The sequence below is a fragment of the Phalacrocorax aristotelis genome, chromosome 7 (genome assembly GCF_949628215.1).
Source record: "Phalacrocorax aristotelis chromosome 7, bGulAri2.1, whole genome shotgun sequence".
Lineage (NCBI taxonomy): Eukaryota > Metazoa > Chordata > Aves > Suliformes > Phalacrocoracidae > Phalacrocorax > Phalacrocorax aristotelis.
In genome coordinates, this window is record NC_134282.1 from 27420183 (window position 1) to 27443744 (window position 23562).

General features: G+C 40.5%; 1 protein-coding gene and 1 long non-coding RNA gene across 5 annotated transcripts; one reads left to right on the forward strand and one right to left on the reverse strand.

Annotated features, from left to right (window-relative positions):
• Positions 1–1662: 1662 nt before the first annotated feature.
• LOC142059984 (uncharacterized) lies at positions 1663–3444 on the reverse strand. Its single transcript, XR_012661565.1, has 2 exons — positions 3347–3444; positions 1663–2572 (listed from the first exon to the last, which is right to left on the reverse strand). It is a non-coding gene; the product is annotated as an uncharacterized LOC142059984 (long non-coding RNA).
• Positions 2901–21689, forward strand: IWS1 (interacts with SUPT6H, CTD assembly factor 1). Of its 4 annotated transcripts, XM_075099403.1 has the most exons (15): positions 2901–3107; positions 3507–3622; positions 10431–11145; positions 11733–11925; positions 12169–12226; positions 12564–12664; positions 13410–13560; positions 15738–15820; positions 16102–16231; positions 17336–17453; positions 18171–18282; positions 18492–18548; positions 18738–18849; positions 19452–19612; positions 21296–21689. In XM_075099403.1, exons 1-14 carry the CDS (start codon positions 3074–3076, stop codon positions 19578–19580), a joined length of 2109 nt encoding a protein of 702 aa, XP_074955504.1. In that variant the 5' UTR covers positions 2901–3073; the 3' UTR covers positions 19581–19612; positions 21296–21689. The 4 variants fall into 4 exon arrangements, with proteins under 4 accessions (XP_074955504.1, XP_074955506.1, XP_074955508.1 ...); XM_075099405.1 differs by lacking the exon at positions 19452–19612 and having other exon boundaries at positions 21302–21689; XM_075099407.1 differs by lacking the exon at positions 19452–19612 and having other exon boundaries at positions 2904–3107.
• Positions 21690–23562: the final 1873 nt, after the last annotated feature.

Genomic DNA, 23562 nt, shown 5'->3' on the forward strand with positions numbered 1-23562 from the left:
CCCTCAGGGAAAGGCTTATTTCATTCCAGCCAGTTCATAATGTTGTACAGAGAGGCAGACTGGTGGGGCTCTCAGACCTGTGTCATTACACCCCTTCAGACATGCCAAGTGGGCGCTGCTTGCTCTGCTTGCTAGAAGCCAGGTCATTCTCCCCCACTGTGCAATCCCATTATGGTTTGAGTGTCATTCCATCCTTCCTTTTGGGATGCAGCCAAGATGGTATTACGAGAGTGTATTACAGGCCAGTAAGTGCCAAGTCCTGTCTCATGAGGGACAAAGACATGTGCACGCAAGTGTTTACGCTAGTGCACACACACGTTACCTGCAGAATAGCTGTCAGAATTGATGCCCATTTATTCAGCATTGATGAGGTGAGGTTGCTTAATACACAGGTGCACCCTCTGCTGTGTGGGTGCACACAGGATGTCACAACATTAGGCTTGGGGTTAGGAGGTTTCCTTTTAAAAAGATGGGAATTGATAACTGTTAGGAAGGAACCTCTATGCCTCCTTCCACTTCCAGTAAATACAGAAATTCTTTGTTCTCTCACCAACCCAGCCTCAGCACAGCTGGAATTTGGGACAGTGGCTTGCCATCACTGCAGAACATGACACATATTTATAAACTACTAATTTCCAAGGAAGGCTACCATCATAATCCTGCTTGGAACTTTAGTATGTGATAGTCTTCTGCATTTCCTAGGCACCTTGGTACAATTCCCAGGTAGCTTGGTACACGTTATTAAATCTTTTTTGTTGTTGTTGTTAGTTTCTATTTATGTTTCCCCTTGTCCATTATTTTCCATTACATTACTCCCAACTTGTTATTTCCTACCTTAGTGCTTTGTCTGCAGAGATCTTTATTTGTTGTGGTGTAACAAGTCCCATTAAAGTTGTTACACTGCCTTCTATTTAGTTAGTTGTAAAAAGCAATTGAATTTCTTTATGGAAGTCAGATAAGTGAAACACTGGGAGCCTCCCATCACATACCGACAGATGTGCCTGCTCCTTCCAGAAAAGATCCAAGTGAACCCACACAGTGCAAAAAGCTAAAGGCAGTAAAAGTCATCTAGGAACAGGAAAAAAGGGCATGATCCATTAAGAGTGTGGTCCTGAGGATCACTAAGGGACCTTTAGAACTATCTGGAAAAGACCTATAGAGCTGGAAACGAAGAGACGTTTTCTGTATGATTTCCATATGCTGCTTTCAGGGGGGAAAAAGAGGGGGCTCTACATTTTTACTAAGACTATAGGATTGTATCCAAGAAACATCCAGCTCCACTGACAATTTCTCCTTCTCCACTGTAGAAGATGTTGAGGAATGACTCAATTCAGAGAGTTCAGCAGTATTTAACATGGTACAGTGAACTCCCTGCATTATAACTGTGCTTGCTGCTGGAGTGTGTTAGTTAATAATGGCTTAACCTCTCTGCCATCCATTCCAAAGTGCTTCTAGCACAGGAGAAATGACTCATTTTGCCCAGACCTCTCAACTTACTAAATTCTGGTGTCCTTGAAAAGAGTGTAGCATGTCGGATTATAAAATTCACTCTTGTTTAGAATATCCCAAATGAACCTCAACAGTTTTCTATTTGTCACACGTTAACCTGTGCCCTCTTAGAAAATGAAGATGTTTTGTTGCCACAGAAGAGAGGCAGAAGACACCAGCACCACATGCATTTATTAGGCTTTCCATTTTAAAATGATGCATCAACAACAAAAGTTATCCCTAGTCATCTCTACAGAAATATTGTAGGCATGCCAAATAATTGAATAATGCAGCTGCTCAGAGGATAGAGGTTACTAAAACAGAACACAACAATTCCTGAAAAAGGCAGGGATCATTCTGCCCCTGTGTTTACTCCGGAAGTCAGCAATTACAGGGGAGTTCAGGGCTGACTTTCAGTTGATTCTGAAGGGTATATCTGGAGGAACCACCCACACGTGAACTAGATTGAACCGCAGCTTCAGCTAGGACAGTCAGACCTAGATTTGTTGAGACAACTAGTCTTCAGTTTCCATGGCTAGCCTTGGGTCCTCTCTTTGGCCAGCAGCGCCATGAAAACTGTTGGCTTCCATCACTGCATCCAGAGGCCATGTACGTATCTGTGCCTGAACCCTTCTTTTGCTCTGCTACCTTCTTATAGAGATTCATGTTAATTAATTCTTGCTTACTCGATTTGTAGGGTGCAGATAAATTCACCTATGACTGAAATAGTAAAATCTTTTCCATTCAAGGCAGCAGATGAAACTTCCGATCTCCTGTCATTTATCAGTATTGGAAGCATTTGTACCAGACGTGCCTTTGACTGGCTGGAGGGAGATGTTGGGTAACTCTCATGTAGTTCTGGGTTGTGGGTTTAAGCTGTCGTCTAACATATTCTGGTTTTTAATGTCTTTGAAGTTCCCACATGGCTCATACAAGGAAACCTCTTCATTAAAACAACCATTTTATGCTTCTCTACAGCTGTTCCATTCGTATGTTGATGCAAGAGCTCAAAATAGCCTTTTTTCTCAAAGGCTCCTTCCATTTCCCCCACATGTCAGTAATGAAGCTAAAATGAAATTATTTTCTGGAAAAAAGGCAAAAGAATCTTTAGGGAGAGGAAAAAAATGTTTTCTAGCTTGTTGCAGGTGACTCACACCCTGTATGAAGCAGCGAGCAGCCTCCACTGCTCCACCGCTAGCATCTGCGCTTGCTTTCTCCTACCGTTAAGCTGTTGGAAACGGCGGGGCGTGGCGTGGCCTGGCGGCGTAATGACTGCAGTCCCGCCCATCCGCGCGGCGCCCCCTGGCGGCGGACCCTCTCCTACCCCCGAATCCTCGCGAGAGCCTCCGCCTCCAGGGGCGCGCGGGGGGAAGGGGTGGGGGGGGTGGGGTGGCCGTTCTTAGCGCATGCGCAGGGGTGGTTGCCGGCCGTTCAGGGGAGCGGCGCCATTTTGGGCCTGTGCGCGGCGGGCGGTGGCGACGGCCGCGGCCGGAGGCGGCGGGTCCTAGTGGCGAGCGCTGGGCGGGGCGGGGTTGGGGGTTTCGCCCCGCTGCCGCCGGGCCTCAGCGGAGGCCGGCGGCCCGCCATGGAGAGCGAGTACTACAGCGGGGACCAGTCAGGTAGCGGCGCGGGAGGGACGCACGGGGCGCTGGGCCCTGCGAGGGAGGTTGTTGGGCACGGCGGGGCCCACGGGGAGCGCCCTGCCCTGCTCTGCCCTGCTCTGCCCTGCTCTGCCCTGCTCTGCCCTGCTCTGCCCGGTGCCCGCCCGGTGCCCGCCCGGTGCCCGCCCGGTGCCCGCCCGGTGCCCGCCCGGTGCCCGCCCGGTGCCCGCCCGGTGCCCGCCGGGTTTGTTCCAAACCTTCCCAGTAGATGCCTTCCGTTTCTCTGTATTAGTGCTCTGTTAGACCGAGAGTCTGACTGTAGCACTGCCTGCCTGGCTCTCTGCTAATCGTCACTGTCAGTCCTCTTAAACACTGGGAGATGCCACTGAGTTTTGCTTTTTCTTAACTTCTGGGTAGATGATGGTGGAGCTACTCCAGTGCAAGACGAACGAGATTCAGGATCTGATGTTGAAGATGAAGGAAATGAGCAGCATTCTGGATCTGAGAATGGAAGTGTAGGGCACCATTCAGAGGTACTACTGGAACTTTATGTAGATAAATATTACTCTTCTATACATTTTTGTTGTTGTATTTTCTCTTAACCGAGACTTACATATTTATTCAGTTGTTCTTCAGGGTCCTGTATGGGAAAACTTCATTTCCAGAAAGAAATGTGTCAGATAATCTCTTGACCAATATGTAGGACAGGGTCTTTTTTTCGGTTTGTTCTTAACTGTTATAGTAGTATTTGCTGTTTTGTACTAGAAACAGTTTAGTAGTATTTTAATCAATTGTAAGAAGAGACACTATTTGGGTTTGAAATTCTGAGTAATGGATTATGAGCAATTTGTAATTTTACCTCAAATTGTGCATAGTGATGTAAAACCACATGTTATGGAGGCATAGGTTTCCTTACCAAAGAATAAATGCTGCCTTATCTTCCATCTGTTGTCTTGGATGTGAGCATTGACTCTCAAGTCTATTTTGTGCAATGTTTTTCACCTGTCATTCACAAAGGAGCAGTTGTCCATGTTGAGCAGGAGCAGATTAAGGTTCCCAAATGTGATCTGCTCTTCCTCTGAAGAGGTTCGTGCTTCAAGAAGCCTACACCACGAGAAGGGTGATAATGGTTTAATCTAGGGTTGTATCTGGGGGAGAGTCACTTAACTTGTGGATTGACTCTTCTGGTTGGAAAGAGATTCTGGTAAAAGTGAAGGTTTCCTTTAGATTTCTGGGACAGTTTTGGAGTTAGTCTTAGTTTTGAGGATTTTTTTTGTGACTTAAAATAGATTACATCAGGTCTTGCTAGGAAGAAATAATTTTGGCCTGTGAACTCATTCTTCTGCCAGCAAAGTTATGTTATGGAGAACTTTTTGATACTCATCAAAATGATAATCAAAGCCATTTCATTCTGTTGTGCATATTTTGTTGCATTTTATGTAGGTGTCAGGACTGACTGACTGGGTTTAAAAATTGCTTAAAATGTATGATATACTGTAGCAGGCTGATGTGTCAAAAGGCTCAGTTCTGCTGTGGTATACCTGCAGTCCTTCCCACCACTCCCGCCCTACTGCTTTATTGAATGCATACTTTCCTTGGAGTTAGAAAGTAGAATCATAGAATGGTTTGGGTTGGAAGGGATCTTTTGAGGGTCATCTAGTCCAGCCCACCCTTCAACTTCAACTAGATCAGGTTGCTCAGAGCCCCGTCCAACCTGATCTTGAATGTTTCTAGAGACAGGGCATCTACCACCTCTCTGGGCAATCTGTTCTAGTGTTTCACCGCCCTCATTGTAAAAAATTTTTTTCCTTATATCCAGTCTAAATCTACCTTCCTTTAGTTTAAAGCCATTACCCCTTGTCTGTTGCAACAGGCCTTGCTAAAGAGATTACCCCGATCCTTCCTGTAGTCCCCCTTTAAGTATTGAAAGGCTGCAATAAGGTCTCCCCCCGGCCTTCTCTCCTCCAGGATGAACAACCCCAACTCTCTCAGCCTGTCCTCGTAGGAGAGGTGCTCCAGCCCTTGGATCATTTTTGTGGCTTCCTCTGGACCCACTCCAACAGTTCTGTGTCCTCCTTGTGCTGAGGGCCCCAGAGGTGGACGCAGCACCCCAGGTGGGGTCTCACTGTTGCAGAGCAGAGGGGCAGAATCACCTCCCTCAACCTGCTGGCCATGCTGCTTTTGATGCAGCCCAGGATACGGTTGGCCTTCTGGGCTGCAAGTGACATTGTTGGCTCATGTCAGCTTTTTGTCCACCAGTACCCCCAAATCCTTCTCCGCAGAGCTGCTCTCAATCTTTCATCCCCCAGCCATAGATAAATATTGATATTTGTATAAAATTAAAGTTCTTCCCATGTATTTGAATTTGAGTGTAAAGCAGATTTGGAATTTTTTTTTAAGGTGTTGATATTTACAATGGAAGAAATTTATTGGTGTGAGGCAGCATTTCTTATTGTAACAATCAGGTTGTCAGTATGGGAAGAAATATGTTTTTCAGCGTGGGAGAAATAACTGTCTTTCAGAGGGATTTAGTACCTCTGTTATAATGAAAAAAAAGTGATGAGTGCATAGGGAGTTATGTTGCTGCTACAATAATATTAAGTTTTTTCTGCTGTCCATGAAAACTTGGTCGTTTGTTCTTACTCCTCTATACTCCGGTGGTATTTTAATTTTACATCATGGCCGAGTAGTTGGAAATCTGGCTTAAAGAACAGGTAATTGACTATTACTTACATCTTCAGCATGTCGTTTTCAGATTTAAATAACCAGAAAATACCAAGACCTATTATCATTGTTAGCTGATCCTCTTCATGTGCCTGCATTATTTTAAGGGCTTTGTTCTGTGATGGCTCTTGAATATTCCTCTCTAGATAAAATACTTCAGAAAGTCCATTAAAAAAAAATCAAACCAAAACTAAAACAAAAAAAAGGCAAACAAAACAAAGAAAATTAAAACCTAGCTAAAACACCTTTCTGTCCCATAGTAAATGTGAACCTTCAAGCCTTAGTGCTTTATTTGATTCAGTTCAAATTATAAACATTTTGCGTTTTTGTTTGGTTATGAGGTCTCACATTCTTAGGTTTCCCTACATCGAGTTAAAAATGCAACTCAAAATGCAATAATGTGGAGCAGCTGTCTCTGAAAGGAGCAGCTTTCAGTGATTTATCATATTATTTACCTTAAATGTTCTCTCATCCTCTTATTTCCTTCATCTTTAGGAATATGTGGGAGGAATGAAACTCAAAGTTAATAAAACATTTGAGACAGCCTAATCAGTTAAGTCTGTTTAATTACTATTTCGTCTCTAATTTAAAACTCAGATGTAAGGAACTGAAGTTTTAAACTTTCAAACTTTTTTTTCAGGTTCTTAACTTTAAAGAAAAGGGGAATCCTGAGGAATTACTTATGTAGGTCTCAGGTATGTGGGTTTTTCTTTTCCACAATTCTTTTCTGGCTTTCCTTCCCCCAATCCCACTTTATCTATAAATGTTCTCCTGGATGTCCTTAACGATTCTGCTTTAGACAAATAGAACTAGATAACACATAGTTTTAGTACAGTAATGAATATGAAATCATGTTTACAGTGTTTGTACAAGTCAGGCTTATATGGAAATGTTTAATGACTTAGATTCTTACACTTTCACCAAGTTGCTGCTGTCTTCATGAATTAAGTTATGGTTTGACTGTGACTGTTAACAAACAGACAAATATCTTACACTTCTGACAAAAGACAAACCTGCTGATCTGCCTATGATCGTTACGTATGCCTTAGTTTAACAATCGTCATTCATGAGATTGTAGTGGATGGGTCAATTTTTTTGAACTTACAAAATTATCAAAGTAGTACCTACTAAAAGTGGCTGCATGTTGATCCAGTAAACTACTTCCTAACTGAAGTTTTTATGTAGAAGAATAACACTGTAAATTTGATTTTGCTATATTCTTTATTTCATACTGTACTAAAGCCTCATGTTACAGAATTCGGTTAAAAAAATAAGGACATCTCAATTAAAATGTTTATAGATAAAGAGGAGGAAGAAAAGAAAGCAAAGGAATTAGAGAAAAATGCATAACAATTACCTGAGACCTACTCGTTTTTTGAAGATGTCTGATCTTTTATTTTGACTAAGTATTTGGAAAAGGAAAAACAGAAAACTCCAAAATTACAGACTTGATTTCTTTGAAAATATCTTTTTAGAGACGAACTAGTAAAAAAAAAGGGGGGAAGAAGTGGTGGAGGGGAGGCTGTCCTACATAGGTTAGTCATCTTAGTGTAAAGTTGCATGCACTTTTTATATCAAGTATATTCCAAAATATTCACATTCATTAATTGTATTAAGAAGACCTTTGCACTGTGGACAGAGCCTGTCCTGTGTAGGCTCTGAGCAAGTCAGCTCTGTCTCAGCTCTGCTTTAGAAGATGCTCAGTTACATTAATGTGCTGATACCAAGGTAGTGTGCATCATCTCTCTGCTGGGCTTACTGGCTTGAGTAACATAACTGTGTGCTTTTTGGGTTAACTCTGGTTGAGCTTTCCAGGCTCAGGACTTGAGTAGATGGTGCCTGTCTGCCCAGTCTGTGTAGGGGCACCTATATTATCTAAGTGGTTCTTCTGTAGGTGATTGTATCACAGTAGAGTTCAGCTGCTACAACCACTGGGATTCTGTGGTGCAGAGCACTGTATAATCCCAATGTGAGCTAATTAGGATCTCTCTCTCCCTAAACATCTTTGTTCTGAAGAGTGATTGTCAGTTTGCAGTAACAGATTAGAGATATTGTGAAGTACTTCAGTAATAATGCTGTATAATTCTAATGACTTCTTACCAAGTATTTTGCATAGGAAGTTCCTTGTAATTTAGTAATATATTCTGAATAGGTGGATATATAACCTGCAGCCATACTTTTGACCTTGGAAACATTTAAGAATCATTATGGATTCCAGTTGTTTTTTCATTTTTGTTTACTTTTTCACCAAAGACTTTCTAGATCGGCAGTCTGGAAGGTGATGAGCCTAGTAGCTTAAACAGGAGGATTTATATTGCTTTCCTTGGTTTTGTTTAGCAAAATCCCTTATTACTGCTGACATAATTATCAGTACCTATTCAGCATTAGCTGTCTGAAATCGAAAGAAGACAGACAAACCCACCAAAAATTAAATGGTAGGAAAATAAGGTTTAAATAATTTATGTTACCATAAACATAAATTTCATTGTAGACCTGGGGATTTCAGTACTTCTCAATGACCTGACCTGTAACACTGTTGTAAAATCTTTTCCTGTTCTGTTTGCAGCTGCAGTTTTCTTTAATCTTAAATAATACAGTCAGAGAAAATACATCATGTATGCATGTTGTTAGTTTATGTGGGAGATACTGAGCAGGAGAGGGCAATCAAACCAATTATTTGGTAAGAAAAAAAGTAAATAAAATCCCATAACAAGCTGAGAGCGGTTGAGTGTGTATATGGTCTTCCTCTGCTGTGCATCGTCAGTTCTGTAATTTCTTAATCTTGATATTTAATTCTTTAAAATTTCAAATTCAGGTTTTAACAGAACTATGTTTCCTTTCTGTAAGGAGAAATGAGAAACACTGAATAATACCACCAGCATGATTCAAAATACCACCAGCATTGCTGTAGAGACAGGGACAAAGAGTAGAAAGAAGGCTGCTCAGTCAGATTATCACAACAGATGTTTTGTAGCTAGCATTAACTAACATGGAAATAGTGAAGCTGTATTTGAAGCGCATGTTTTAAAATTATATAGTCCTGATTTCATTTCTGTTGTGCAATAACTTTCTGTTAGTGATTCTGCAGTAACTTAGAAGTTGTTATTTTATTGAGTGCTAGCCAAGGGAAGAAATGTATAAGGTCCAAAATCTTATAAAGCAACATTATTTAGTACTTAGTATAATTCTGGAGGGAGTAGTTCCTAAAAGCAGTTAAAATTAATTTTATTTAAAATTCCTTCTCAATTATACATTTTAAAGATTAATAGTATTGTTTATTGTAGGTATAGGACAGATACACATGCATGATTTTGTATGGCTCTGAATATGGGAGTAGAGTGACTATAGCAAAGAAGAATAGATAGTCTGTCTTTCCAAGGAAATTAAATTGCTGACAAAAAAGATTTGGAAGCTCCAGGACATGAGGTCTTAAAGTGTTCCTAAGACAATAAATACTTAGTTTGCAAATATGCTGGTGGAAGGGCTCTATAGCTGAGACCAAATCACCCCTGAGGAAAGTCTGGCTGAAGAGTGGACTTGAGTATGCAGAAAAGTAGTTCCTTTTACAGTATTATTCTTTTCAGTTGAAAATGGGATTATCGTGACAGTGACTGAGAGGTGCACTGAGTTAATGAACTGAGTCTTCAAGAGTCTAATTTTGTTTTCTCAGGTAAATGCAGTTGAGATCTTTTTTTCCCCAAGTAAAAGTTAGGTGTTGTAGGAAAGATAAAACAAGATGTTGTCACTAATGATATCAGCAGGTGGCTTGTGAAAGGTTTTTCCAAAAATGGAGCATGTGGCTCAGTTATTTTTTGCCTTGTAGAAAAAGACATAAAGGATTGTGTTTCAATTCTACAGTTTTAAGATCAGTGTATTTGTGCGTAGGTTACCTCAGGTGTCTGGATGCCTATGGGCATGCCTATGGTAGCTGTCAGCTTAAGGGAGAGAAGTATTGAATCTGTTCTTACATTCTTACACATTGAAACACAAAACTTGTTAACAATAACACTCTGAAAGGTCAGACTAAAACTTTATTCCTATTTTTTGGTAGGCTTTTGGTCTTGATGTGTTCTTAAACAAGTTTCCTTGGCAAAGAAGGAAAGGGCACAAGCTCTCTTGAGCTTTACTTGGAAAGTAATGCGTGTGCAGTTCATTAAAATATATTTCATACAAAAAGCACCTGTTTGAGATCTTAAGGAAAGGCAAATGAAAGGTTTGAGATACTGTTTCTTGCCTTATTACTGGGGGTTTGGGTGAAACCACTTTGAAGGCCTGACTTTTTAAAACAGAAGTACTAAGCATTTACCCTCCAGGAACTGGACCCTTCTCAGGCATGTTTATTTGAGTGTTTTTAAATTCTGTTACTGTTTCCAAAATAGGATTGAGCTGCAGAGTGGACAGGCTTCCATTGATCTCTTAATATTTTTCTCCATCTGAAGTATTTGATAGTCCTTTAATGCAAATTGTCTAATAATTATTTCTGTATAGAAAATATTCCAGTTTGCAGTACTTTGGGTAGTCAAATTGGAGGAAGGACAAGCAAGAATTCAGAACATTTTTTTTGGTTTTTTTAAGGTTTTTTTTGCTCAGTTACCTGAGATTGCTTTTCTCTTTCAGAATGAACACAGTGATGGAGAAGATGAAGGGCAAATGGGAGAGCCTCATATGACAGACTCTGAAAATGAAGATATCCCAAGGCAAAAAGACAGTGACTCAGAAAATGAGGAGCCTCCAAATCACAATGTAAGTGATTCAGACAACGAAGCAGCTCATGGAGGGAAAGAGAGTGATTCTGATACTGAGGACCGTCCAAACCAGCATTTAAGTGACTCTGAAAATGAAGATGCCTTAAATCATCGAGCAAGTGACTCTGAAAATGGAGAACCTCACAGGGATCACAGTAGTGATTTTGAAAATGAGGAATCACAAAAGCAGCCAGCTAGTGACTCGGAGAGCGAGGAGCTCCACAAGCAGCCAGCTAGTGACTCAGAGAGCGAGGAGCTCCACAAGCAGCCGGCCAGTGACTCGGAGAGTGAGGAACTCCACAAACAGCCGGCTAGTGACTCGGAAAGTGAGGATGTTTCCAGGCACAAACAAGAAATAGAGTCTGAGGATAGTGATGGGGAGGACAGGAAGGAGGAGGTGCAGAATGATTCTCATCATTCAGATAATGAACATGTAAGGGAAGGATTTCAGGGCTCTGACAGTGAAGAGGAAGCTCCTAAGAGACGAAAAATATCGGACAGTGATGAAGAAGAGAAAGAGGAGGAGAAGACAGTGAAGAGGAAAACAGCTATCCTTTCTGACAGTGAGGATGACAATGAGAAAACACGTAAGGAACTATAGTGTGGAAACAAAAATATGATGTGACAAGCAGTAGTGTTAGAGTTAAATTATTGGTTTTTGTACGAAGAAAGAATCTAAGATAAATATGAAACCATAAAGCAAATTTATTTTTAGAGCACAGCTGCATTTGTAAAGGCTATTGTTCTAACTGCATTTCTGTGTGAATGTATACTTTTGAGTAATAAGTAGGTTTAAAAGAAGTAAAAGACTCCAGTGATCTTGTTTTATACTGGCATCTGTTGTCACGTTGATTATTCCTGTTAGTCATTTCTCTACTTTGTTGTTGTTTCTCTAGTCATTTTTTCCTCTGTTTTTTTTTCATATATGGGGGATGAGAGTCAGTTTTGAAATTACAAGTTTGTATGGATCGATGTGGTGTGTGGAAATTTCAGTTACTGATTGAATAGAACAGATTTTAGAATGTATATGGTTTTTTAAGAAATGACAATGATTTTGTGTAAGAAGGCTAGTCAGCTTCCCTCTTGTCCAAATGAAATTTGAGAGAATAGTTTGAGAGTACCAGTTGTCACCTCTGTTATTAGGACATGGAGTAATGCTTCTTTCTGTTGGCAGCTGCAAAAAAAGTACGAATCCTTTCTGATGTGGAAGAATCAGATAGTGATGCTGGTTCAGAGAAATCTGACAAAAGGAAGAAAAATGCTGTATCAGATAGTGAGGAAGAAGAAGAAAGAAAAGAGAATGCTGGGAAGAAAAAAGAAGAGAAAGATCTGTTTGGCAGTGACAGTGAATCTGGAAATGAACAAGAGTAAGTGCTTTTGGGCGTATGAATTCCTTCAGGGTTGCACATAGTGAAACTGATGGTGAACGGAGAATGGATGAATCCCAGCTAGGGGGTGATGGTCCACCTTCATTGGTGGTGTGAAGAGGAAGGTCGGTAGTAGGTGGCAGAACAAAAGGTGGATGTCCACACAGTCATTAGAAATTTTGCAGAAAATAAACTTCTCACTGTTGCAGTCTAAACAGATAAATGTTACTGTTACCTTCACAGGAACCTGATTGCAGATATATTTGGAGAATCTGGCGATGAGGAAGAAGAAGAATTTACAGTAAGTGTTAGTGTGGATGTCTCTTGTTCACTTGCTAAAGCTACCCTTCATGGAACGGTACTCCAGAATGACTGATTGGGTTTGAACTCGTGTTCAAGTGTATGCTGTATCAGGACAGAAGCTTTGTATCTGTTGGATTCACGGAGGTAGTGGTTGGGTTAAATAACATTCAGCTCCTCTGTTGGGAGAGTTATTGGTGTGAAAGTCACAGGTGGATTTAGGAAGCCTTTGTTCCTCTTTCTTCTAGATCCTCTGCAGACTTAACGGAAGCTTTTTGAGTATCCGTAGATGCCCAGTCTTAATCCATACACTGATTTGTACTGTCTTTATCCATCAGGGTTTTAACCAGGAAGATTTGGAGGAAGAGAAAGGTGATACAGATATGAAGGAGACAGTGGATGAATCAGACTCTGATGATAACATCAAGAGAGGGAAGCAGTAAGTCAGTGTGTTACGTACTTCTTTGTTAATAGCAAATGCAAGATTTTAGTGAAAGGGCTCCTCCAAAGACTGGCTAGACTTTAGAAAGGCATGGGACTACATTTCTACTTAAAGTGTGTTCTCGTAAACTATGACGGAAGGTTCTCTCTCAGCTTGTACAGTTGAGTCACTTAGCAGTCCAGATTACCTATGCTGCTGCTTCAGAGAACAGTATTTCATGGTTTGCATCAAAACCTAGGTGAAATTAATATCTAATTAAACAAGCATCTGACTCTACCTTTAGCAGTTCAACATTGAAGTCACAGGTGCATTTCTCTGCTAGTGTAAGGGATAAGGTATGGTAAGACTTGCCATCAGCATGGCTCCTGTTTCCTTTGTATCTGCTGCAGTAGCATCCAAGCAGTGTGTTGCAGGTACAGGAAAGCTAAATCTTTTTCAGCTTCAGTGACAGCATTACCACATTTTGAACCCTGGATATTACATCTGTGCATGTCCTTAGACATTTCCAGCAACGTCTTGCGGACTTCTGAGGACATCTCAGAGCCATGGAAGCTCTCCTGCTAGTTTCCCAGTTTTTATACAGAGAATAACTAATTATCTTACAGAGACATTGAGACATAATGCTTGTAGATTTATTGGAGAATTTTTGAAAGGTTATGCTACAGAAATACAAAATTATTTCCTACAAAGACAGTAAGATCAACCCTCTTCTGACCATCAGCAAACTCTTTTTGCATTTCAGTATGGACTTCATGTCAGATTTTGACATGATGCTGCAACGAAAGAAGAGTATGAGTGGCAAGCGTAGACGAAATCGTGATGGTGGAACTTTTATTAGTGATGCAGATGATGTGGTCAGTGCTATGATTGTGAAGATGAATGAAGCTGCTGAGGTGAGTTTTCTTGGCTCCAAAGACACCTTAAAATCCAGTTCCATTCTATGGGAAAATGTTGTGGTCAGTAAAATACAGAAATCTGGGTGGTACTTGGGGGAGGTAATCTGTACGCTGTGGAAAGCTTCCAATATCTAAATAACTGTTTAAGTATTATTTTACTAATCCAAGTTAAAACATTTCTTTCATTGAAATTTGGAGAAAATATTTATTAATTTTAAAGATTAAAATCAGTTAACTTGCTAAACTTTGATCAGCTGTGGTCAATTGCCCTATAAAAAGGGATGTATGTGTTCTATAAACTACATGAATAAATATATCAAAGACTGAGAAAGGCACTATGTTTTAATTTCATTATACAGTTACTAGCATATGTTGTACTTTGGTGTTTGTTCCTGAGATGAACCCTTTTCTAAACTGTTTGAATGACAGTACTGTGGTGAATGATGGTAGCACAACAGAATTAGGTGGAGTTCTGCCTTGGCAGGACTGCCCTTTTCAAGGAGTCATGTTTAATATGTTACTGTGCACTGTTTTTTTGGGCCTTGCCTTTTGTCAGTATCTTCTGTTGTGGTAGTTTTGTTCGGGTAGCAATCAAATTAATGAACAGCACTGCAAAACTCATTAAAACCAATCGGGGAATATACAGAACTTCAGAAAGAGGGACCTTACAACTAACAACAACAACAATAAAAGAATCTTCCTGAGAACAAGATAAGAAGGATAATGTGTTTGGGGAGAAAGAGGAGGGTAAGATAGCAATCTGGGAGACACATGAGACTTTCTTGTTCTTGACAAGAAAGTCTTTCGTGGACAATGATAGCCAAATGTTTCAAACAAAGCCATAAAGTTTGAAATACTGGAGAGAAGGAAGAGCTGAGCTCCAGTATTTTGGTGTGTATTGTGGTTCTCTAGCATGTGCCTGTCAAACCATTCTGGGGCATGAAGAGGGAAAGAAAGGCATTAGAAGAATCTCCTCCTTTGCAATAAAAAAACATTGTGCAGGAAGAGCCTTCAGTGGATTATCATAGAATTGCTAAGGCCGGCAAAGACCTCTAGGGTCTTCAAGTCCAACCATCAACCCAACAGATGATGTCTCCAAACCATGCCCTGAAGTGCCACATCTACATGTTTTCTGAACACCTCCAGGGATGGTGACTCCACCACCTCTCTGGGCAGCCTGTTCCAATGCCTGACCACTCTTTCAGTAAAGACATTTTTCCTGATATCCAATCTAAACCTCCCGTGGTGCACCTTGAGGCCATTTTCTTTCATCCTATCACTAGTAAATTGGGAGACCCGCACCCATGTTGCTACAACCTCCTTTCAGGTAGTTGTAGAGACTGATAAGGTCTCCCCTCAGCCTCGTCTTCTCCAGACTAAGCAACTCTCCTCATAAGACTTGTTCTCTAGACCCTTCACCAGCTTCGTTGCCCTTCTCTGGACACGATCCAGCACCTCAATTCCTTGTAATGAGGGGCCCAAATACACAGTATTTGAGGTGCGGCCTCAAAACGGAAGACGAGTGGAAAGGAATTACCACAGCAGGACACAAATCTGTTGATTATTATGGGTCTTCTTGATATGGGAGCCCAAGGACTGAACAGATAGTGACATTATTGCATTGGAGGGTAGCCACTTTGAAACCAGACTTTGTTATAGCACGATGCACATTTTTGTGCTCCTGTGTTTCTTGCGCTCTGCTTCATCCTAAACCTCTAGGTTATCCAGTTACATTCCTAGCTGAAGTGAACACACATTTTTCTCTCTTCACGTTGTTTTGGTTAGCTATTTTTCTGTTTTTCAGGTGAGTTTTACTAGCAAAGTTTATATGTTAGCTGTGCATAGTTAGCATGGAGGACTCTGCATACCTCCAGGTTATTGCAATCAACCTAAATCATGAAGTAGAAAAAAACGTAGTTTTAGGGGGAATCTCCTAATGTGATGCTTTTAAGGAAAATGTTGACTGAAATGGGGACCTTTTTTTTAAGAGAAATCATCTTATAATGTGTTTTGGGGCTGTAGGAAGATGGAGCAGGGTACAAAGTTGGTGTAATGCTGCCAAAGTTGCCCTTCTCATTTAATAGTCTCTTCTTTTTCCTGTAAATGTTGTAAAGGATGATGGTTGCTGATTTCTTCTTTTGATTAACTTGAGCTGATGCTTCAACTCCCTGCAGGAGGATCGACAGCTGAATACGCAAAAGAAACCAGCACTAAAGAAATTAACTTTGCTACCGACTGTAGTTATGCATCTTAAAAAGTGAGTTGTCATTCTCCCAGGAAATTATCATCTTGGGGAATAATAGGAATTTGGTAGATTTCATGGAGTGACATTGCAGTTGTACTGAGTGTGCAGTGAAACACTTTTCTTCCAAGTAAATGCTGAACGTAGGTGGCCTCAAAAGCCTAAAATTCTACATAATATACCTGTTAATTTAACATGAAGCGAACTCAAATGCTCTATTGTGCTGAAGGAACATCACGTCTTAAAATTTTGATGTATTATGTCTTTGTGGCTTCTCTTTACGTTAAAATTTTTAGGCAGGACCTCAAAGAAACTTTCATCGATAGTGGTGTTATGTCTGCCATCAAAGAGTGGCTTTCTCCTCTTCCAGACCGAAGTCTGCCAGCACTAAAGATACGAGAGGAGCTTCTGAAGATCCTGCAAGAGGTTTGAAACTGACTTTTAACCATATTTGATTTGTGGCTTCTCCAAGGTTTTAAACCATGTGCTTTAGGGAAATGTTTGGTGATAAATATACTCGAGCTGCTACCAATGGACCATGCAGCGAAATACACAATTAATCAAACTGCAAAACAGGTGTATTTGTTTAAAAGTTGCATCATTTTATGTTGTTTTATGTCTTATGTTGTAGGCATCCTGTCTAGCTGAACAGAATTTGGCTAGGGAATTTCAGGCACTTATTTGTTGTTATGAAAATTTTGCCCATGTTTGCAACAAAGCGAATAGCTCTGCTGGCAGCAGGCGAGAAGACATTTCTGAGAGTGTCAGGTGAACCGCAGACATGAAGTTCTCTACCTTCTCTCGGACTTATTTGCTATGGCATTTTCAGATTCTTAATAAATTGAAACTGCTTAGTCACCTACCTTCCCTTGTTCAGTGGCTCATACATTGTGATTGGTCACTTTATTTTGTCTTTGCTGTGTTCATAAAGTGTAGCATAGTCTTGTTAGTGAAGTAGAAGTGAAATTTTTCTTGCAGCACCACTAGCTGGCTTTATTTGACTGAAGGTCTATAAACATTTCTCCTTGCTAAGAATTTGCAAGAGTTCTGCCTGAATTTTTGCCCTGCCTGCCTGTTTCAGGTCTATATACAAAGTTTAATGAAGAGTCATTTGCTGTGTATCCCTGAGTTTTTCTCTTTTCTGGCTTACTGAAGTGTGCAGTGCACTAGAAAGCCCATCCTACTCAGCGTAGACTTAGCATTTGTAGCTAAGCTTGTATGCTTTTGCCATGTTTTTTGTCTTTATAAAATAAATGCTTTGAAGGCAGTAACTCAATTCATGGGCAATATAAGCAAAAGAGCATTTGGAGTAAATACTTATGGAAGCATTTTTGTGTATAAAACCCAAGGATGTTAACGTAAATTTCTAGGTTTTGGTGTTTGATACTTTTCCTAATGAGATAATAAAAAACGCCAATTTTTTCAAGCTTATTGTGAAGGTGGGTTTTGGTCATCTTGCAAAGTTCAGTAACACCATTAACATTCAGACATAATTTCTTGCTATTTTCTGGCTTTCCCCTTTCACTGCAGCTGCCCAGTGTGAGCCAAGAGACCCTGAAGCACAGTGGCATTGGACGAGCTGTGATGTACCTCTACAAACACCCCAAAGAGTCGAGACCTAACAAGGATATGGCAGGGAAGCTAATCAGTATGTAAAACTCCCTTTGCCTTGCGTCAGTGAGAGTTCACTGATAATTTCTGCATCAGTCTTTCTGTTGCGTGTTTTTTGCTATTGTCTGTAGCAGAATTAATTCTGCAGTGTAGGAATCTCACTAATCTGTTCCATCACTTTGTTTGTAGAGCTCTTAACAAATGCTGTTACATGAACTTGCCCCTTTTCCTGTTTCCTTCATTCTTCTTGTAAACCAGAGGTTGGCATTTATTTTGCCCAGATTCTCTCTTGGCTAGTTGCCTGGACATCATGCTATAAAGGCAGGAAGGTGCTGCCAGAAAACTGTTCATTCCATGGACTTTAGAGAGATCTTGGATGACTGAAAGTTTACTTCTTAAACAACCATAGTCCCATGTGTAGTGCATGGCATCCTGAATGACTGCAAACTGATCATAGATGTGTTATGTTCTTTAGGAACTATTTTGCATATTTCTAAAATAGCATTTGCTGTGGCATGCAGGAGTTCCTGACACTGTGTTGTAAGAGCTCAGAGATTCTAAAAGAACAGGCAACAGCAGGAGCCTTTATGGATGAAAACTCTTTCTTACTGTCCACAAGTCTGAATTTCTCTGAAATATTAAGGACTCAAAAATATTTTATTTGGTTGAAAGGAAACATAAGTACTTGACATAAACTTTGGAAGCTGTATTGGGACACCCTAGTGGTGTTAACCAATTTTACCATTTTTAATAGATGAATGGTCTCGACCCATCTTTGGTCTTACCTCAAACTACAAAGGCATGACAAGAGAAGAGAGGGAACAGAGAGATTTGGAACAGATGCCTCAGCGGAGGAGATTGAGCAGGTAGGAGCAGCAGGCAGAAACATGAAACCCTTCTTCCTTTCTAAGGCTCTTAAGATGAAGAAAACCAAACTGATGTGTAAGTGTTATGGGAAATAAAAGGATAGTAAGTTATGACCTCTCTCTTTTCTTTTACCACACTTGACTGTCTTTTAAAATTATTATCTTTCTCTGTGTTTAGATGCCTATAAATATTTATTTTTTTTTTGCAGCTCTGGTGGTCAGACTCCCCGTAGGGACCTGGAGAAAGTGTTAACTGGAGAGGAAAAGTAGGTTGGATTTATTTAAAAAAATATTATTAGAAAAAAATATTTCAGTGGTACTACCAATATGCAATTTGTTTGGAGGTTTTAGAGGCAGTGGTTGTGCAGTGTGTTTTGGAGGCAGAATACGCTATATTGTTTGTACTACTTGCTGTGTAAGATTTGTCTCTAACAGTCACATCTTTTTTTCTGCAGGGCTCTTAGACCCGGAGACCCTGGGTTCTGTGCCCGTGCGAGGGTGCCAATGCCCTCCAACAAGGACTATGTTGTCAGACCAAAGTGGAATGTGGAGATGGAGTCCTCTAGGGTAAGCACTGTGGTGTGGGGATAGCTTAGCCTCTCCTAGTGACTCTGTACCTAAGCTGTCTCTTATTAAGCCTGGGAATCTGTTGCTTTATTGCCGTGGTTACTGTACAGTATGGTAGTTCTTCTAAGTGCCTCTTCTAATTTGAGTAGACAGTAAGTTCTGCTATCAAGTGGCTGTTTTAAGCTCATCACATACTTTCACTGGGGTATCATTGCTTCTCTAACCAAAAACAGATTATCATGTTAACTGTTCGAGAGTTTCTCTCTAGGGTGAGAATCTGATTACAGGCCTCTTATTTTAGAGCATTTTGAACTAAAGCTGCAATTGAATAAGTGTGTCACTGATATTTTTATACTTCTCTCAGTTTTTTTATCATGTTCTTACAATATTACAGGTTGGAAAAACTTTGAGGTTTTGGTAAACATTAACAGCTTCAATAGAGGCCTTTTTGCCTTGCTTTATTTGGTTCATCTGTCTATGTTGTACAGTTTAATTTAAAAGCAGCGTAGATGGTAGAACACATGTAAATGGAAGAAGTAATAATTACTGTGCTTTCTGCTGTTATCTCTCCTTCTGTGCATTAATTGAGATATTGTTTCTAGCCCGGGACTATTAAGAGAGGTATTAGTCGCTTGGAAAAACACAAGAGACGGTTTGCTGAACAGAAACGACTCAGCAAAGTGCATCGGGCCATCAAGTTCAGCATTGAAGGCAACAGGATGCCCCTGTAGCCATGACACTCTGCCTTCCCCAAGTTTGAGAGGTATTCCTCAAGGGAGGTGTGAACAGTGCATGTGCTTCAGCTGTTGGCAGTTTGCACATACAGGAAAGGAGTGTGTACACCCTAACTTAAACTTGGAAAACTCTCCTTATATTCTCTCATGGCTGTACTGTGACCTAAAAGGTAACTTGTACAGGAAAAAATAGGTTGTAGAACATAGTTTGCTATGATACCTGCCTCGACAGCTTCAGGGTACCCAAATGACAGGTGTTAAATGAAAATATCTGTACTGAAAAATAGCTTTGCACCACCTGTGGTTTTGAATTCTGTTCTGACATAATTAGGCTCTCCAGGTTTACCTTACCTGAAGTGACACACAGGAATTCTTGGCCCTTAGTAGGGGACCTCACGTCACTGCAGACCAACACCTGTGCCTGACAGTTTATGTGTCCAAAGTAAGGTATTTTTCACACCTGCCCTTCCAAGGAAGGGACTTTAGGGGTGGTTGACAGGAGGCAGAGAATGAGACCGCTGCAGACGAGGGGGAGAAGATTCCCCTGCTGTGAATGTGGGTTGGCAGGAGATCAATCAATGACATATATCAGTGCGGGAATTGTTTTGACAACTTATAGCCTGCATTTCAGTTCTGTGAGCAGGGCTGCCGCAAATTAATAGCGACAGAAAAGGCTAGCAAAAATGGTAGGTAACTGTTGAGTTTAAGCTTCAGATTTATTTAAGAAAAAAATTTTTTTAATCGCTGTGCAATTCCAGATATTATTTCAATGAATAGTGAACAGTTTTATGAATAAAGTTTATTTAAAATGAGCGTGTCAGGAGCACCTTCCTCAGTGATGGGAACAAGAGGTTTTCAGTTTCTAATAGATGTTTTGTGTCAGATACCAAGTAGCATGTCCTGGATATCTTTGTTTCTCCCAAACTTAAAGGATGTGTAGTTCCCATTGTTTTATTGTTTCTATTGTCTAGTTAGGGGAAATTGCTTTCCAGGAAGCAATGGCTATGGATTGGAAGGTCCTTGCTGTTTGTCTTCAGTGGTGTTTCTTTACATAATCACTGTATTTAATGTGTGCAAAATAACTGCTGCATCATCTCAATCTTTCATTTGCAGTTAAAATACATAAATGAAATGCAGTAACTCTTCTAATAACTTGTATGGTCAGCTTAGGCATTTCTTTTGCTTCCCTCTACATCCCCTTTTTCCCAATAATCTCTTGCTTTATAAGTACTAATCACTGACCTTCAAAATAAATTGTGGTTTGGAATTGATATGTCAACTCAATCCACCTCAATTGCTGTGTATTTATATCTAAAATCTTCACCCCACAAGAAGCCTGTATGTATGACATCATAGTGCAGTACATTTCTGACACTAAACTCCAGCCAATACAGATACAAAACTATTCCAAACTGTATATTCAGCTGGTGTGTGAACAACTAACACAGTAGTTAGTCCCTGTAATGTGAAAGCTTTTCTGTGTGATGTTTGTAAGCGTGAATGCCTCCATGTATGCGATGCATACAGTGGGGGAACCATTTCATTATCCGCTTTGCGGGGAGAGAATGTGTGCACGCACACGCACACAACCAGTTGGAACCAGTGGCTCCATCAGCTCCCTCTTGCAGGTTTAACCTTGCATGCGTTGCTTTTCTTGAACCTCTGGGGCGTCTGCTTTTTTTCAGTGGTAATTATTAGTTTTATTTTTTAAGTTCCAGGGGACCTCTAAGAAAGGGGTGAGTCGACTGGACAAACAGATGCGGAAATTCACAGATATCAGGAAAAAAAGCAGATCGGCCCATGCAGTGAAAATCAGCATTGAGGGCAATAAGATGCCATTGTGACCCTTCACAGAATACCCCATGATCTCTGCTGTAAGACCCATAGACTCTCTGGAGACCTTTAACTTTTTTAACAACTTCTTTGGTTTTAGTGAATCTTTAAATTGTTGGTTCAGGTTATGGTATCAGATGTTGTCCGAGGACTGTGAATATGGGGATTTCTCTCTCCTGATTGTATTTAAACTCGCTCTGTTGTGTCCTTTGTACAGATCATGTATTTGTTGTATTGCAACACTTTAGACAATAAAACATCTGTTTTTTCGGGGGGGGGCTGTCTATTGATTGCTGAAGGGAGCATACGTGTGGACCACCTGCTATGTGGAAAAGATGCTAATTGTTAATTTTCTGTTTACCATTTTCCATTTCCTTTTCAGTCCTTTAGTAATCAGTTTTTCAGTCTTTGGAAATCTACATGTATTGGTTTTGATTAGAAATATTGACAGTCTCCCACTCAAAGGATTTAATTTTTCAGGAAAACATGATATCAAGTTCAAGTGACCAGCAGACCAACCACTTAAAATTCCAGGGGCTTCCAGCTAAAATGCTTAAGACAGAATTATTTCACTTCTCTTGATCCTCCACGTGAAAGGGCAAAGCCTTCAACAGCAACTGCTATTGGAGAACAAAGGGCTGCAGCTGAAGGGTGTTCCTATGACACATGGTAGCATAGATTTTTAAAGTAAGGCAGACTTTGGAATCAAGGTTAGTGAGCCTGCTCAAGAAGACTGAATAGCAGTGTGCTGGACACTTTTTTTTGGGTGCATTATGCAGCACTTAGATTGGCTGTGTAAAGCCTTTGCTGTAAGGCTTGATGCTGCTGTGACTTCATTTAATAGAGTTGAAAGCTATGTGATTTTTTTTTTTTTTCTCTCTTATGTTTTGCTTTGGTATTTGGGTAGCGCAAATGTGTGGTGCTCTGTAGCCCAGTAGTGACTTTCTGAACGGTTTATTTTATGAGTGGTAAGGAGAAGGGTCCTGTCTCTGCGTTAGGAGGATAATGCTGCTATTTCTTTGTCCCTGGTGCTACAGAAAGACAGCAGAGCACCACTTTGTAGCTCTGCTGCTTTACCCGCTACCTCTGAAAATGTTTTTGTCTGTTGAGCTTGCTTACAAAGAACACAATTCTTCTCCTTGCATGGATAACTGGCAGTTGGGCTTTCAGTAAGAAAGTCATCTTCTTTCCAGAGGAGTACAGCCTGTTTGCTCTAATGTGTATTCAGTAATCCTGCAAAGTTTTTTTGAGGTCGGGCTCATGGTGTTGGCTGACTCAGAGGTGCTTAGTGCCTCTGGCATCTGCTGGCACTGATGATGGAGAGAAGTATGTGGATGGTCACATTTTAAATGTGGCCGCTGAGACTGAAGGGGACTAATGACAAAGCTTTATGCTGGAACACAAACTTGAGGCAAAAGCGGAAGGAGGTTGCCTGTGTTGGATGGCCCCTACGAAAGGGATTCTGCACCTAAGACTACCTCGCCTACTGTTGCTGGGTACACTTATGCCACAGTAACCAACCTCAGGTGTGTATTTTTTAGCATGCTGTGAGTTTCACTGGTTTGTTTTGTGGGGTTTTTTTTGGTTTTTTTTTTTTCTAGCTTTAATTAAGAATTTATTGATTGTGACTGCCTTACTGACCTCTTGGCAGGTGCAACTATGTGGAAAAAAAAAAACAAACAACAAAACGTGACCAGTGTAGCTAGTCATACCCAAGTTCTGTTCATCCCTGAAGTTCTGTGGGTTAGAATGGCTTTCTTTTTTCTTTTCCCCCAAAAGTTTTTTGTAGTTCTGGTATGGCAGTCATGGGGGAGTGTGGGCTATTTTTAAAGCCTAAGAGATGTTTCCTTAAAGTATTGACTCTGGTCTCGTGCAGTCCTAACACAGTTTTTTGCCATCAAAATAAATCATAGTGGCTTGGCATCACATGTTCTCTGAGGCAAACAGAAAGGTTCTGTTTCTTATTAAAAGGTAATAATGGACTTTTATAAGACTTCCAACAAAGCTGAGGAAGAGAAGCACTCAGCAGTATGACTGATAGTTTTGGGGTTGTGGGTTTTTTTTTTTTAATAAATAGTGAATTGTAAGGAAGGTCATAAAATTGAAGTGTCTTGTGACATAGGTTACAAAGACCACCTAGTGCAGC

Coding starts and splice junctions, on each gene's coding strand:
- IWS1 (XM_075099407.1), top strand. CDS start 3,074: ATGGAGAGCGAGTACTACAGCGGGGACCAGTCAG. Junction 11,926..12,168: donor GAATCTGGAAATGAACAAGA/GTAAGTGCTTTT, acceptor TTACCTTCACAG/GAACCTGATTGCAGATATAT. Junction 15,821..16,101: donor GTAGTTATGCATCTTAAAAA/GTGAGTTGTCAT, acceptor TAAAATTTTTAG/GCAGGACCTCAAAGAAACTT.